At 43.9% G+C, this 16,026-nt stretch overlaps 1 protein-coding gene across 8 annotated transcripts in view; it reads left to right on the top strand.

Moving 5' to 3' along the window:
- Positions 1-16,026, top strand: part of KCNMA1 (potassium calcium-activated channel subfamily M alpha 1) — a 735,030-nt gene that overhangs the window by 376,797 nt on the left and 342,207 nt on the right. For all 8 annotated transcript variants that reach the window (XM_053663957.1, XM_053663956.1, XM_053663955.1 and 5 more), the window contains exon 3: positions 4,574-4,635. In XM_053663957.1, the coding sequence (XP_053519932.1) occupies positions 4,574-4,635 (62 nt within the window). The remainder of the gene's footprint in view (positions 1-4,573; positions 4,636-16,026) is intronic.

Here is a 16,026-nt window from a genome sequence, read left to right as displayed (position 1 = left end):
ATCTCTGACTTGAGCTAAGTGGTTTCCATTAATGGCTTTAATTCAGTGACTCCCATTCTTGGCCACACATCAGATTCACCAGAGGAGCTTGTTAAAAATAAGAGATGTTCGACTTCGCCCTCTCCCCAAGCTCAAGATTTTCTGGTCTCAGGGCAGACGAGGGTGTCTCTGTTTTTCAAGGAAAGCTCTCGAGGTGATTGTATCTGGTGGTAGTCACCTTTGTGAGCCCCTGCTTTAAATTCATGTCTGAAGGCCCACATAGCCTCATGTTTATTGAAAACATTTGAGCCCAGACCTGACGACCTGAAACCCAGTTCTAGACAGACAGCATCTCTGCAGTCAACTTTCCTGGTTCATTCATTTCCACATTCTCATTTCTGAACCTGTCCTTTCCTTGAACAGCCACAGTGGCCCAAGGGTGGGCGTTCTGTGCTTTGCCATGCTGTTTCCCACTTTTACGAACTTTCTGAGACATTTGGAAAATCCTCAGAGCCTATTGAATTTCCATCGTGAAGATGACTGTGAATATTCTCTCTCTACCCTCCAGTTATCAACAGTCTCCCGGCAGCAGGTGTTAGGGGACAGGCATTCTTTCAGTACACTGTGTGAGTGTGTGTTCTTGGCATTCTTCTGTGCAAACACATCATGTTTGCTCTTGGAGTTTTGAAAATAGATGAGTCATAAGCATCATTGTTTCAATGACATTTATCAATTAATTTTGTTTTTAGGAATCTGTAACTCTGTAAACATCACTCAGTACTGACTATTACCACACAGCCTGTGTGTGTTTTCAATAAACAGAAGAATATGACAGTCAGTGCCATGCAAAGTAGCCAAGGTAACTGAGACTATGAAAAGTTAGAAAGGCTGGACAGGCTCTAGTGAAGGTCAGTGCAAGATGTACCCTGAGAGGGCATACTCACATTATCCCCTTGGTCAGACTACATTCACAAGCTCTTGTTTCAGAGAGTACTTTATAAGGTGCTTTGTCATTGTAAGGGGTACTCTGTGACTCAGCTGCTAAAGGGTGTTTTCCTGTCTCAGATTTTCCGCTTTTCTTGGCCTCATCTTATTGTGTCCCTGGGGTCTCAGTGTTCCTTATCCTTTGGACCATGGAAACACTTGGATGGACTCCCCATGGCCATCCTCCTGCTGAAGGGTTATGAGAGGAGACACAACATATAGGAAGAAGGGACACTGTGAGGAGGATATTGGGACAAGAGCCCCTGCCCCTACCATTCCTAGCTTCTCCATTCAGGTATGTTACACTGAATCAATAGCTTATATATTGATTAGACCAATATCACACAACTGAGCACTGATTAGATACTAGCATAGGATTCATCTATGTAAGGATTACTCTAGAAAGGATTATATTTCATGACTCCAAGTGAACATTTTTGTTTTGTTTTTTCCTAGGGCTTGATGCATTGCAGATGTGGAATAAATACTTAGATGATTATTTAGGGGTGCTGTATAGCATTACTATTACCATGTTTGATTAAAGTAAAAAATCATTTTGTAGAGTAAAACTGACTTTTTTTTTGAAGATGAGAGAAAGAGAGAACACATCCTTTGCTAGGACTCGTAGAAGATGAATCTCTGTTGGATTCCTGTTTTCATGGCCAAACCCAAAGGACTGATTTATTTTCCGTAGCACTTGGATCCAGGCTGACAGTGTAATCAAGCCTGACATGATAAAGAGGCATTTAGCAAGTTTAAAAATCACATGCACAGTTGTTTCAGTATGGAGAAACGTATCTTCTGCCCATTGATCATTTCATGCCTGGAGGCAGGTGGGTAGGTGGGAGAAGTCTGAGCAACCTGTACCTCCTTGAGAGAAGGCCTTCCAGCTGAAGATTAGGACCCAAGCAGAGGCCCACTTAGCAGAATCTCCAGTTGCTGGGGATTTGGAGGTATCTGCCTCCTGCATGTCTTGCCTCCTTGGCCTTACCAGAGAGATGCTGATAGTTGAGTTTGCATCTTAAGAGGATAGCGAGATTCCTTCCCTCCTGTCACTGGCTGATTTGTTTAAGTAAGCTGCACGCTATTTTCTATCACAGGGACCAGTGGGAGGCACTGGGAGAAACTCGTGTTAGCTTCTTTGGCCGTTCCCAAGGCTGGAAAGTCATTACCACTGCAGGAGAGCATGGATTTTGAACTCATTTCAGAATGATGTGGATGCCATTTGCAAGGACTTCTTTCCTTCTTCTCCTCTCCTCTCGCCATGCATTTCCCCCTCCCCCTTGCCTTTCTCCTCCTTTCCACTCCAGCCTTTAATGGAATAATAAGCCTGTGTCTGCAGTTTGACCGAGGCCCAGCATTCATATACACACATGAACACATGCACGCAGCCAAATTGACAGAGATTAGTTTTGAATCATCTGTTTATGAATGAAGAGGAAGTCTTTCCCCTCTGTTCTGGCCAAACCCCTTCGCAACATTTTGAGAATGAGATCAGGGCCAGAATCTAACTGCTTGTCTCAGAAATAGCAAAGATCAGAATTAATCTTAAGCTATGTGTTTTACTGCCTCATTCAGATAATAAAGGGAAAAGCAGAGGACTGTTTGTGTTTTTTTTTGTTGGGGGGGGTTCATGCATAACTTTGCAAGGAATGAATGAATGGATGAGTGTGTGTGCAGTGAGAGGCTGAGATGAGCTGCCCGTGGTTTTGGTCTCGATTCATGGTAATTACTGACAGAAAGCAGGAGTTTCCTTGGATTCAAGTGGGGCACATTTTAGAATTGAATAAAATTAAAGAATAAAATAGGCCTGAGTGGTGTCCTAACACTTCCTCTCATACGGATGATTTACCAGGTGCTGTGGAACTACATAATCCTTTCACAGTGTCCAGTTGCTTTACCTGTCAGCTTTTAATGTGCAGCTCACCATCCCTCCCTTGTAGCTCCACAGAGTTTTGCATTGTTCAAAATGAATGTGCAGATTTCATTCTCTGGTAGCCACTGTGGTGCAGACACAAGTACAGGTATGTGAGAGTGACCCACCCACATGCACGCACGCAGCTAATTTTACCTGATCTGGAATTTATCCACTAACCAGTGCCAGAGAGGTATTAACAGATACTCTGAGGAGACTGACACTTCTGACCCCTTTCAACCTCCAGTCTCTTTTGGAAATTAGCAGGTCTGACAGGTATTTGTGGCCCTCTGGCACTGTGTGTGGTGGTGGTGTTTACTTTTTGTTCTCAAGGTTAATAATCATCAACTCTTAGCGTCTCTTTTATATTTGAACATCCTATGAGCTGGACCACTAGTCTCCTCTGTGAAAGATTAAATAAACAAATTAGAATGTTGAGCAAGCAGAGCGGTGTCAGGATCAGCCCGGTCTGCTATGTATTCATTTGATGGACTTCGTGGGACAGGTGTTCTCTGAAGGAGATGCCCACCTGTCCTTTCTCTCAAAGGTGATTACGTTTGAGTGAAGAGTGTGAAGGAGAATGAGGATTGCCATATAGCTGGCCTCATGTATTTCCTTGTTTGGTGTTCTTCACCTTAGTGGTTTCGAAAATACTTAGAACTGTCCCCCACGCCAGCACATGGATGTTTGTAGAAGCACCAGATTTGTGCTTTTCTTTTCCCCCCTATATTTTACTATAAGTCTATTGAAACAAATACAACTTGAGATCAACATTATAAGACCATCTCTATCTAAAGGACTTACTCATTTGCCTGGATGAACTGTTAGGTGCTGAATGAACAAAATTGTAGCCAGATGTTCCTGGCTTCCAGAAATCAGTGGGAAAGAGGAGATGTGCTTGGTCCTAGAAATCATAGGACCTTTTAAAAGAATCTTTATTAAAATTTGGGGGTGACATTGTTTCATAGAATTATACAGGTTTGAGGTATACAGCTCTCTAATACATCATCTGTACACTGTGTGTTCAGCATGCAAAGTCCAGTCTAAAGTTGCGCTTTTCGACGGATATTTTTCACATAGAAACAAAGTGAATTAGTGGCTGTCTGGGGCAGGGGTGGGAATGGGGATTACCTGTTGATGGGCACACGGGATGTTTCTGACAGGATGAAAATGTTCCGAAGTGCCAGCACGGTGGTGGCTGCACAACTCAGTAAAGTCATTCAAAGTCATTGATTGGACTGCACATTTAAAATGGGTGAATTTTATGGTATGTAAATTACACCTCGTTAAGGCTGTTAAAAATCGGTATTCCTGTATTTGAGTGCCCTTGGGGCCTAGATTGCATACAATATGAAAAATGGTATCACTCCAAAATTCTATCTGCTCTTTACCAACTAAAGTGTGTTAACTTTAGTTGTGGAGAAGCTTCACCCCGAGGTGACAGGGCCAGATGAAGAGCTGCAGCCAGGATGTAGGGGGCTGCCCCAACCCCTGTGGGCCAGCAGGGAGGTTGCTGCCTACCGCAGGGCAAGGAGCCCACACCAGGGGACAAGGGCGTGAGATTTCCAGGCAGGCCCTGGGAGGCAGTTGGCACCAGGTTTCCGAGCTGTGGCTACATGTGTCATAAAGTTAAAAAGATAAACATCCCAGTGTTGTTCAGCCCTTAAGTGATGGCATTTTTCTCTTGTTTTGCAGGTTGTCTTAGTCTTTGCTCTCAGCATTGGTGCACTTGTAATATACTTCATAGATTCGTCAAAGTGAGTATTCAAATCCATTGTCATGCCCTCTGTTTCTAACACAGTCGTGAACCTTTACATCGATCAATGGTTTACTTTAACACTGAGCTTCGTGAGAACCTGCTGAGTGTGGAAGACCTTTAGAGGAAGGCAGGGCTGTTTGTGCCGATTTTCTGAATGGGAAAGCAAGGTCTCAGAAGGAAGGATTCTGCTATGAGAGGGAGGGAAGGGTATCTGAGTTCAAGCCGTTTTGCTGGGTACTATTCATTTTTAAATAGCTATTTCCTGTTGAAGCATTTGCACTGAAGATGTCAAGAGGTTTGGATGTGCATTTGCAACCTCTGAAAAGTTATAGTGTCCAACAGGTGAGGGGCTGAGCCATTCTTGCCAAGGTGTGAGGGTTCTTCTCTTTTTAAGAGTTTCCAATGCTTTAATCTTATTTGAGGTCAGTTAGAAAGTGCTATACTATCCTACCAACCAAATATTTAGCTGAAGCATTGCCTGCTGGTGCGTCTTGGCTTGGGAAGGTAAGAAGATGGGGCAGAGGAGTTCATGATGACTCCCAGAGGTGGAGGATCATGGCCATCTGAGAATTTCTGGAGTGGACACTCATGAAGATCTTTGGGTGCCAGCAGGGTGAACTGCTCCTTTAGGGTGGGCTTGCGATGGGGTCCGTGTGACAGATGGTAAAGGGCGTGTAGGAGGCAGAAGTCACTGAGCAGAGCCGCTAGGTGTGGCCAGTCCTGCCCTTGTTCCTGCAGGCATCACCGCTGGGGGCATCATTCCTTCCAATTATTCTATAGCAATTTTGAAGCTGACAGCACTTGGGAAACTGGAACTGTGATGGCCCCACTGGCCTTTCTGTGGTGACGTGAACTTGACACTGGACAGTGGTCTTGAGCTCTTTGTCTTCACTGTTCACTATGAGAGTGTTTCTTACTCCTTGAGCTCTGTCCCTGGTATGGCTGGATGCTAGAGTCAGACCCCAGGAAACCCCCTGATGTTCCTATTGGCACAGGCCCTGATGCGTCTACATTCTGAGCTTGCGTTCTTTTTCTGTGGCTCAGGATGGTAATACTTTCATACACACCTAAACTCTGAATTTCTCAGAGGCATCTCATCAGCAGCCAAAGGATTTTGTGCACACGGATGCCAAGGCCAAAATGTCATGTTAGGGAAGATAAAGAAAATATCAGCACCAATTACTTGTCTCTGGGAATCAGCCACGTCCCAGACTCTCGGGTCCTTCAGTCTGTCCCCACACGCAAGGCTGGGCTGCCCTCACCCATCTCAGGTGGAGGGGCCTTTAAAAGTTCTCCAGGAGATGAGATGCCTCACACTTCTCCATCAGCTCTTCCTGGCCAAGAAAGAGAAGAAGAGCTTTTTCAATTTGGAAAACTCAACAAGTGGGATATCATTGAAGGTAAGCCCCTTTTAATTATCTACGCTTAATAATTTCGATCCTACTTGAATAGAAGCAAAGATCTTTTAAAGCCCCCCAGTCTTATTTCTCCATTCTCTCTCCAGGCGTGAGCGGTGTTCTCATATTTCTTGGGGTGCAGCCCTGCCAACTTCTGTGCCAGGGCTCAGGACATGGGTTTGGGCATGTGGTCTGTATGCCCCAGATTGAGCAGACCTTAAGTGGAGGTGAGTGTGTCTCTTGTTTAGGACAGATGCCTCAGCACCTTCTTTTCTTTGCCCTTCTTCCCGCTCCTCTGTATTTCTCAGTTAAAATAAAATACTCTTGTTGGATGGGTCTGAGTTGTGTCCTTCTTTATAGCGTCTACTGTGAGGCAGCGGTGCACTTCGATCCTGGCGGACTTCCACGGGCAAAACCCTTTTCCTCGGATGCCCTGCACTTCTGCAGTGCCTTTTGGATTTTGTTCTGATTGAGCCTTGGGAAGCCGGCATTGTGGGTCCTCTCTGGTTCAGGTTCTTGTATGGACTTGCAGCAAGTTTACTCCAAGGATGCACCTTCCATTCTGTTCTCAGCTTTTCCCAGCAAAAGTGCGAGTAGTCTTAGAACCAAGACTGTCCTCACTCCCCCTGGGGACTGGCCTAGCCTCATCCTAAACTTGGCCTTTCTTCTTTGTCACAAGATTGTGTGGTTTGGCATAAAGAGACTTCGTACATAAGAAAAACTTATGTGTTTTTCTGTAGCCCCTTCTGCTTTTCATTTGCATTACTTTTGGTTCTGAAATCATACACCACAGTGCTGTCCTGTAGGTGACCTGATGGGCAGAGTCAATACCAAGAAGTCTGCTGTCTTTCTGGGGACAACCAGCAAGTGTGTTTAAGTAAGGGGAAGAATTAAAGTGGAATCTATAAAGTGACCTTTATGATAAGTCTACAGAGTCCCAGTAATAAAAAAGTAAAAATAATCTTTTAGGCAAACTATAGGCAAAGCGAACAAGATAAAATGAAGTTCTATCCACACATAAAATGCAAATGAAAATCAGGGAAGAAAGCAGGCTGTTAATTCTTAAAAATCATCTTTTTTAATTCAAAACTGTTATGGTTTTACACACGACTGGTTTTGCTGGCCACTTGGAAAGAAATGGGCATCTTGGAAAGAAAGCTTTAAACTTCTTGGAATTTATATGAAATCATCATTCTGGAAAAAAGTACCCCCCCCCCATTCTTCCATTGAAGTTTAATTAGTATTTATACCCTTCAAATTAATAAGTAACTTAAAACACAATCCATAGACTTTCCCTTGTGTGGGCCTCATTGGGCAGACATTGCCTATGAAATGGCTTGTTTCGATAACTTTTAACCAGAGCTGGCTGCCCCTAGATGGTGGGGAATGATACCCCAGCAGCAGAAGTTCAAGGTGTGATACTCTGCAGGTTCAGTGTCAAAACAGGCCAGTTCAGGTTGTGCAAGAGGACAGGTGGTCTGGGTGGTCATTCTCCTTGTGTGGGGCAGCAGATGAGGAAGGCACTTCAGATAAGTGTCGTAAGTAGTGGGTGTACAGTCTTTTTAACCCTTCCTGCTTGCTTTACTATCGAGAGTCTGTGGCTAGGTTATTTCCAAATATGTTCTCAGCTCCACGTGTTCTCCTGTCTGTTGTCAGGCCGAGGTGGTCCCTGGGCAGTATTGGTCTGACAGGGCCTTCTTTGGGTCTTCATTTTCCCAGAGTGATCCCCACAGAAGAACCACTTGTGCAGCATCGAGTGATTACTGTCTAGCTGAGATGGATTGTTCTCACAATTTCTGGAGTTGAAAGCCAAAGAGAAGTACATTAAATTGTCTTAAAATTGTGCTTCATCATCGCAGTGGTAGACTCTCTAAAAACACCCAAGCAGAGGAAAGCTGTTCCACCAAGTCGTTGGCTGGACGTCAATGCCAATTCCTTAACAGACGCAGAGATGCATTAAGCCTGCCACACACAGTAATCCCAGCCCCCAGGAGGGCCCCTTAAGTTAGCCTCATGAGATAGTTATTGTCCAAAAGAAAAGAACTCCATTTCTTTTTCATTCATTTTAAAGGCTCTGTGCCCAATTTAAGGCATACCTCACTCCAACTCCTAATTCCTGTGTCTCCCAGTGCTTACTTATACCAACCAACCCTTTCTTTTCACTCTGATAACTCTGAGAAGCAAAGATTTTAAAAAAATGTACAACTAAGTCAAAAGTTATTTAGATGTTTTGTGGGTGATGATGTCCCTGTGACTGGTTCCCTTCCTTCCTGTCTTCTCTCTTTGACAAAGGAGCAATAATTCTTCTCTAATAGATGAGAAAAAAAGCCCCAAGATGTCAGTGTGAGGGCAGCCTTCATGGATTGCATTATGCAGCAGTTCCTGCTGCTTCTAGAACTTCAAGAGAAAGTTGGGAAAGAGAGAAGCTCAGGACCCTGGGTATTTCCACTTTTTCCAGGGGCATTCTGGGAAAGGATGACTCACCTGTGTGAAGATACTCATTCCTTTGATTCATGTTTACAGTCTGCTACTTCTTAGGCTATAGTTACATGAATGATGAATATTTAATCCTGCATATACTGAAAATGAAGGTCAAGTCCTGTATTGAAGTCACTAGTGATAGTGACTTCAATACAGATTCCTGTCTCTGAAGGGCAAGCTACCTGCTGTTAGCAGAGTAAAGCTGAAAGGTGATACATTGTTGAAATTTTCCTTAATGAGTTTATTTGCTCCAAAATGGCTGGGACGCAGTTGGGGGTGCCTGCTGCTTTCTCTTGGCTCCTGGTATCAGCAGTGCTTTGGGGCATGTGCACATTAAGAAGGAGGGGGAAACAGCAGCACACGTTTTGGAGAGACATCCAATTTGAGGGCTGGATTCCAGGGTAACAGTGTGGTTTCACTAGGAAAACGGCCTTGCCCTAGTCTTTAAAATTTGAACTTTGCATTGAGTAATTCATTCATTTTGTGTCTCTTCATTCATTTGAAACATCTTCGGTGCGATAATGCTGAGTGAGTGTTTTTCACATGGTAAAATTGCTATGGTTAGTTATGGTCAAGGAAAACTGTTTTTAAGATTGCAATAGAAATTGACCAGACTGTTATCGTGGTCTCTGATAAAGAAACTGGCGGAAGGGATACCCAGGGCTTTAGCAGAAATGGCCACTCAACTAATTTACCTGCCCCTGTCTTCTCACGCCAGGCCTCTCTCTCTTCCCCAGCCTAGACATTCTCCTCAAAAAGAGAGGGGCAGGGGGTTGGAGGGAACTAGTATTCACCGATCATGTGCTTTTTGTGAAGTGTAGTGCTAAGCACTTTAAAATAAATAACATATACAGTCCCACAGAAGTCTTCTAACAACTTGATGGAGTAGACATGACAACATTCCCACTTTACAGAACAGGAAGCCAGAGCTGCAACAGTGGCCCCAAACCACGTAGCTGATAAACTGTGAAACCAGGATTTGAATCCAGCATATCTCAAGGCGTCATCTCCCTTCCAGATGTCAAGGACTGAGATCCCAGACTGAGGAAGTGATTAAATGGGTTTGACGAGAAGTTGCAAGACTGAGAGGTCCCTCTGCCTCCTCCTGCCGACTCTCTTGTCTTGGTTTCCCTTTTGTTCTCCATCTCCTCATTTCTCACCTGGGGGACCAAGTTTGAAAGTCAGCAGTGCTTATAAGGGTCCTGTCACAGTTTTCTCCCTATGACATGGGACATATGCCATCTGACATATCTTTGGACTTTGATTCATTTCTCCTGAATTTGCCTTAATAATACTGTATTTTTTTTTTATCTCAGGGGAGAAGCAGTATTTTGTGACAGGGTCAAATTATTAAAGACAATGGGGAGATGCTTGTTTCTCAAGGGCTCTTCCCACTGAAGGGATTCTTTCCAGATGGAAAGGCCCTTTTCGCTCCCATCTTTACCTAGCTCTCTGTACTTGTTATCTGGCACATTAACATATTGGGTTGGCCAAAAAGTCCGTTACGCTATTTTCCATGAGATAAAAGCCACATTTTTCATTTTTACTGGTAACTTTATTGGTGTGGATATTTTGAGTATGTCTGCTGTCTCCTGCTATTGGGTTCTAGTGGGAAGAGGCAAGGAATACTGCTAAACATCTCCCAGTGCATATGGGAGCCCCACAGCAAAAAATCACTTGGCTAAAGTGTCAATAGTGCCAAAAACTTAACAAACCACTTTGACATGTTGGATCAGTCATAACACCTTCTCCATATGCTGCACAGATCTTTTTTTTTTTTGCATTTCAGTTGTTTTTACCTTTCTTGAAAATAATAAAGCATAATACACTAAATATGTTGCTTGTTTTCTTCCATCTTCAATATTAAAATGGCTGCCCCCAAATTCACCAATTTTAAGAGGTTTTTTTTAAAATGCATGCTGATAGGACAGTGGTCACAATACAAGCTAACAAAATTGTTTTGAGGGAAGTTGAAGACAGCTAAGTACTACTAGAGCCATGTATGGAAAAAATGTAACGTACTTTTTGGCCAACACACTAGCTAATGACAAGAGTCCCTGCCTCCCTTTAGAAGGAGTCTTTCATGTCTTTGGAGAGTTGCAGAATTAAATTGTGGTTCTTCATTGTGTGCCTAGGAAGTTAGTATTACCAAAGCAATGGGCTCCAGGAAAATTTGGTCCCAAAGACATTTCAGTGGAGGCCTTTAAAATGATTTTAATATATCCGGCTTCCTCCTCTGGTCTTGTCTGTAGTAACTGTGCACACAGGTGTTGACACAGTGTCTCCCACAAGCCCAGCCTCCTGGCAGGCACCTGGCAGAGCTGTGAGGTCAGCAGAGATCACCTCCGTGACAATACACTGTAAACTGTAAAATACAGTGAGTGCTACTGTAACTACCACGATTACCATACGCCTGGCCATGCATCATGAACAGTGAGGCAGCTCAAGGCAGAAAAAAGGAGGCTGTCTCATTCTGTGCCCTGTTTCTTTAGGGAACAGTGTCTTTCGAGGTAGGATTCTGAGAATTTGCTCCCACTCTCTGCTTTTGGGTCTTTTTTGAGAAGTCATGCCATGTACTTAACCTGTGTTGAGGAAGTCAACACAAATCACTGTGTGTGTAAAGCATCTCCCTATTCTTTTCTTTCCCTCTTAAATACTCCCCCCAGTTTTCTTCATCCCTCTCTGACACTTTTATTGCCAGGCTTGGTTTGGAAAATTATGGGTAGGGAAAGTTCAAGGGCAGGATGTTTAGAGCAGCTCTGCACATCTGTGAAGGGAATACAACAGGAGAGCCAGCAGCTGTTGAAAGAATGGAAGGTCAGGTGGTGGAGTTGCTGAGCCCACTGGAGGTGGGGGAGCGGGAGCCCCTCAGGGGCTAAGGGGCTGTAAATAACTCCCAGTGGGAGGTCCTTGTTTCCTTTCAGAATCTAACCTTTCATGGTAACACTTGGTCCTCTGATTTGGAAGAGACCCTAACTCAAACATTTCACCTCATCTAGTTTTCTGAATTGCCATTCTCTCATCAATTAGGTATAAACCTGAAGAGAAGAAGGGTGGAGAATATGCCAAGTCAGTGGGCGCCCTCCCCCCACCCCCACCCCCTTGAGGGGGGGGGTCTCTGCTTCCTTGCTTATTTCTCATTGTGCAGGTGATACATAGGTAGCACATACAGCAGCATCTAGAAGGAAACTGCTTATCTTTGACATTTCCTTGAAAAAATCAGGGACTATGTTAGGAATGGGAGGGAAAATGGTGCTAGACCTTCCAGGTTGGCTGCAAAAGACTAGGATAAAATGTTAGAATTTGAAGAGGTGCCAGAGTTCAATTGGTGCCACTGTTCCCTGCGCCTCAGCATCCTGTCCTGCAGAATGAGGGCTAAGTGACCTGCTCAAGGTCACCCAAGCAGCCAGGTGCAGAACTAGAGCCGGAAGCCAGAGAGCCCTTGCCTCTCAGTCCAGGCCCTTGTCTACTTGATCTCATGGTTTTTTTCTAAGAAATAAATCATGATAAAAAATGTGATCGTGAGTATTATTTGTTGAATGCTGAAGCAAATCATGACTTTTTATGCTAGTTCTAGAGTTTTAGGTTGTCATCATGGGAGGAACTTTAGGACAGAGATGATCTCAGGTGGAGAGAATCAAACCCAGCCAGGTGGCTTCTTGGGCTAGCTTCAGTTCATCCTCCTTGGCAAGTGGCCTTACATTTCTAGGTTTCGTGATCCTGCTACTCTTTTATTTCCATGTACTATTTCAGAAATGGAAGTAAGAGTTCATCTGTGTTGTAGAAGGTTAACAAGACTGAACTCATTTGTTTGGTCTGTTTGGAATTTATTTACTGTAGAGGACGTTTGCCCAATTGCTCAGTTGTGTCTCTTGTAAAAACACTATCTGATAACTGTCTATAAGTCATATTTGCTCTGTCTTCGAAAATCAGAATGAATTATTTCTTGTCTTCTCATCATCCCCAGAATTTAAAAAGAAAACTAAATTATCCGAGACCATCTTAGCCTTCTTGCTTCTTAAAAAAAATGATTATTTCAGGGCAAATGAAGAAAGTGCAGCCCCTTCTGGGCCCAGTCAGTGAGTTATGTCTTCTGAAAGAGCATGTGCTTATACCACGAGACGGCTGGGTCTCCTCCCCCTTGCACAGCACCAGTCCTTCACCTGAAGTCACCACTGGCGTGCCATCAGCATCTGCTGGGAGAGCAGGGTGAGAGCCAACTGGAGGGACAGGTTAGAGCACAGAACAGTTTAGTGAAAACACAAGGGTAGAGCTCATGCTGAACACAGCCATGGTTGTGCTGAGGTATGGGTCAACTATTAGGGCTTCAGCACTGGATTTATGGGCTGCAGACAGGAATGGAGATGTGACCCCTGTCTTTGCTTTCATTCCCTTCCTTCTTCTTGACAGCTTGACAAGTTACAGCTTTGGGGAGACCCTAGTCGGTTATGAGTCATTTGTGGTTTAAAAATAGAGTTTCTTGCAGTAAGGATCACAGTAAAAAGCACTTGGGACTTTTTAATGCATATGTTACTGTTTCCAGAATTTGGGAGAAGGAAATGTAAGTGTATGTGTGTATAGGGGGAAATCATGTCTCACCTATACACCAGTGGGACAGATAGCATGAGGAGATTAGCAAGCAATCTCATCGTAATAACAAGGATGACACTGAGAACCATGGATCTCTATGAAGTACTGACCGTGTCCAAGACATTTTGCTAGGTATTGGGGAATATCATATACTATGTCTAAAAATGTGTCTTTTCCATTAAGATTATCTCTATCTATAGCTCTATCTCTTCCTGATATCTATGTATCAGGAAGTCCAGCCAAAAATATAGGGAAGATAAGGTAACAAAACAAGGTAAGAAGTGAAATATCACTGGGTAGTATCTCATCAGGTACTAATATGAGCATTGCTGATGGTTAAGCTGAAGGGTGAGAAGGTGAAAAGATGTTGATGGAGTGTTTTGGCTGTGGGTAGGCTTTGAACTGAGGAGACAGAAAACTTTGTCTCCCCTCTGACTCCAGGACCCCACAGAGGGGCTGTTGGGATGGCCTGCACTTTGGTCTGTTAGCTTTATTTCCAGTGTCCGCTGAGCCCAGTGAAGCCCCACCTTGAAATCAACTACTGGGATTCAGGATTGAGAATGCTTCAAGAATAGCATAATAGAATCAGACAGGCAAACTGTCTTGGGTGACGAAATACCTGTTCTCCCTATGCACATGATCAAAACCTTTGGAAACTTTGATTTGGAAATTTCCAGAAGTGGCTGAGTGAATCAAATCTATTCCATCTTTTTGAAACCTAGGTCAGAGGCAATATGCCTTTAAGAGGACTTGCTTATGAACTTGACACATGCAGAATATCCAGGGATGTGGTGGGGAGGAAAGTCATGGCTGGGTGAGGCCGTGCTGTCGGCCTGGTGGCTGCAGCCCACCCACAGATGTTGTCTGGAGACCGGCATTTGCCTGGAGGGCCAGGCTGGGATTTTCATGACCTCTACTGCTTGTTCCTTTCCCCATAAAGAATATTAATAGTTATATCTTATGACTGTGTTTGTATAAAGATGAATATTATCCAGGCTGGAGTCATTATTACATATTCATTATATTGTAGTTACTTTTTTTTCTTCTGAATTTAAACAAAGTAAAAGTAAGACATCTTCATTGGTCCCTAGAAGTCTGGTGGGCCCCGGGCAGGGTGTCTGCCTTGCCTGACGGAGGAGTTGGCCCTGTTTCCTCCCGTCCTGTCGGCCCCACTCGTCTGGGAGTTCTTGCAGACGAGAAAGCATGCCAGAGACAGACCCCTTGGGCCACACCCCTCTCAGTGCCGTCTCATGAAAATAAAAATAAAGATAAAGATAAACATTTCATTTTAAACCATGTCTTATGCCTTGGCTTTAGGAAATAGTCACTTCAGCAACCCAGCATTTTAAATGATGGGTATATGGATATGTAAACAATTTTAAAAAACTAAAAATATTGCTTTTCTGCTGAGTTTTGGAAAAACATGTGTTTTGTTCATCTTTTTTAAAAAAATCCTCAACTGAGGATATGTTTATTGATTTGGGCGAGGGAGAGAAACATCGATGTGAGAGAGAAACATTGATTGGCTGCCTCTTGTATACACTCCAACTGGGGATTGAACCTGCAACCTAGGTACGTGCCCTGATTGGGAATCAAACCCACAACCCTTTGGTGTATAGTACACCCCAACCAACTGAGAGCTACGGGCCAGGACTGTTTTGTCCATTCTGATATATGAAAATTCATCTTGTTCTAGGAGCTCGGTTTCCTGAGAGTACCACGGTAAAGATAACGTCTCCTGTTTCTGAGGTTTGCAAGCTCAAGTAAGCAGGAGCAGGCAGATGTGGAGGCAGATCTGGGGAGAACTGGGGTGAGCTGAGAGCTCAAGTGTCCCCTGAAATGGCTTCCCAGCCCCAGCTTATTGTCGCCAAGCAGTAATGCAGACTCTTGGAGCTAGATCTTCCCATGTTCCGAAGAGAAGAAAGGAAGCTGAGCTTTTATGTCAAATCTCCAGTTTAAAAATATTACCCAGGACGCCAAAACTTTGAAAGTACTCTGCAGGCCAAACACAACACCTCTGCAGTCCAGATTTGGGCCTCCCCTTGCCATCTCTGTTCTAAATTGTGTTGCTTCCTGGTCTCGAATTAGCACTGCTCCCTGGGTGCCAAAAAAGGTACTTAACTCTTGGTCTTCTGTCTCCCCCAAAAGGGCCCCTTCTTTCCCCAGGATGAGGAGACCTGGCCTCAAGTTGCTCTGGCTTGCTTCCCATCTAACCATTTTCAAATGCGGCTTAAGCCAGTGTCCACTTTTCTCTGGGCAAATACTGTATGTCACAGCAATAAATCACCCGCAACTTACTGTAAAACCCCAAAGCTACATATCACTAGGTTTATGTCATCCCTGAAAATAACGTCGTTAGGACCTCATAAACATACACTCTGTTTGTTTAAGAACTGCAAGAGCTTTTCAAACATGGTTGCTAAGTCACAAGAGTGTATTTTCCAGGACATAAATGGAAGCGAACATAACCCCCTAAAGTTGTCCGATTCTTTATAAGAAAAGAGGCCCAAATCTGTGTGTTCTGCCGGTGTGTTAACTTGACCACAACAGAGTTGATTACACTAAGCGTGCAAGTGCTGATAATTGCTCACGACTGTCTTAGGACTTACTTGGCTGTATGGCACATTATATGAAACTTGGTTTAATTTCTAGCTTGTGTGTCTGTGAAAGCATGGGTTAACGTAGATAAATCCTGGCTGGTAGTTTTCATCAACCTTCAAGTTTGCAATGTGCTGAGCATTAGGGTCAGCTTTACTGATTACATTTTCATGCTGTGGCCCCTTCAGAAATAAAATCGGAAGCATCTATGTACCTCTCTTCCCAGATGTGGTCCGAAGTCTGCACCCCACCTCCTCCTCCTCCTGACCTTTCCCTTTCTATGTGGAAAGCTGGTAGTTAATGTTTGGGTAGCAGTAAGCTCT

The sequence above is a fragment of the Artibeus jamaicensis genome, unplaced genomic scaffold, assembly GCF_021234435.1.
Source record: "Artibeus jamaicensis isolate MK-2021 breed Jamaican fruit bat unplaced genomic scaffold, CSHL_Jam_final contig_332, whole genome shotgun sequence".
NCBI lineage: Eukaryota > Metazoa > Chordata > Mammalia > Chiroptera > Phyllostomidae > Artibeus > Artibeus jamaicensis.
The sequence above is the reverse complement of the archived record's forward strand: the minus strand, read 5'-3'. Positions and strand labels throughout refer to the sequence as shown.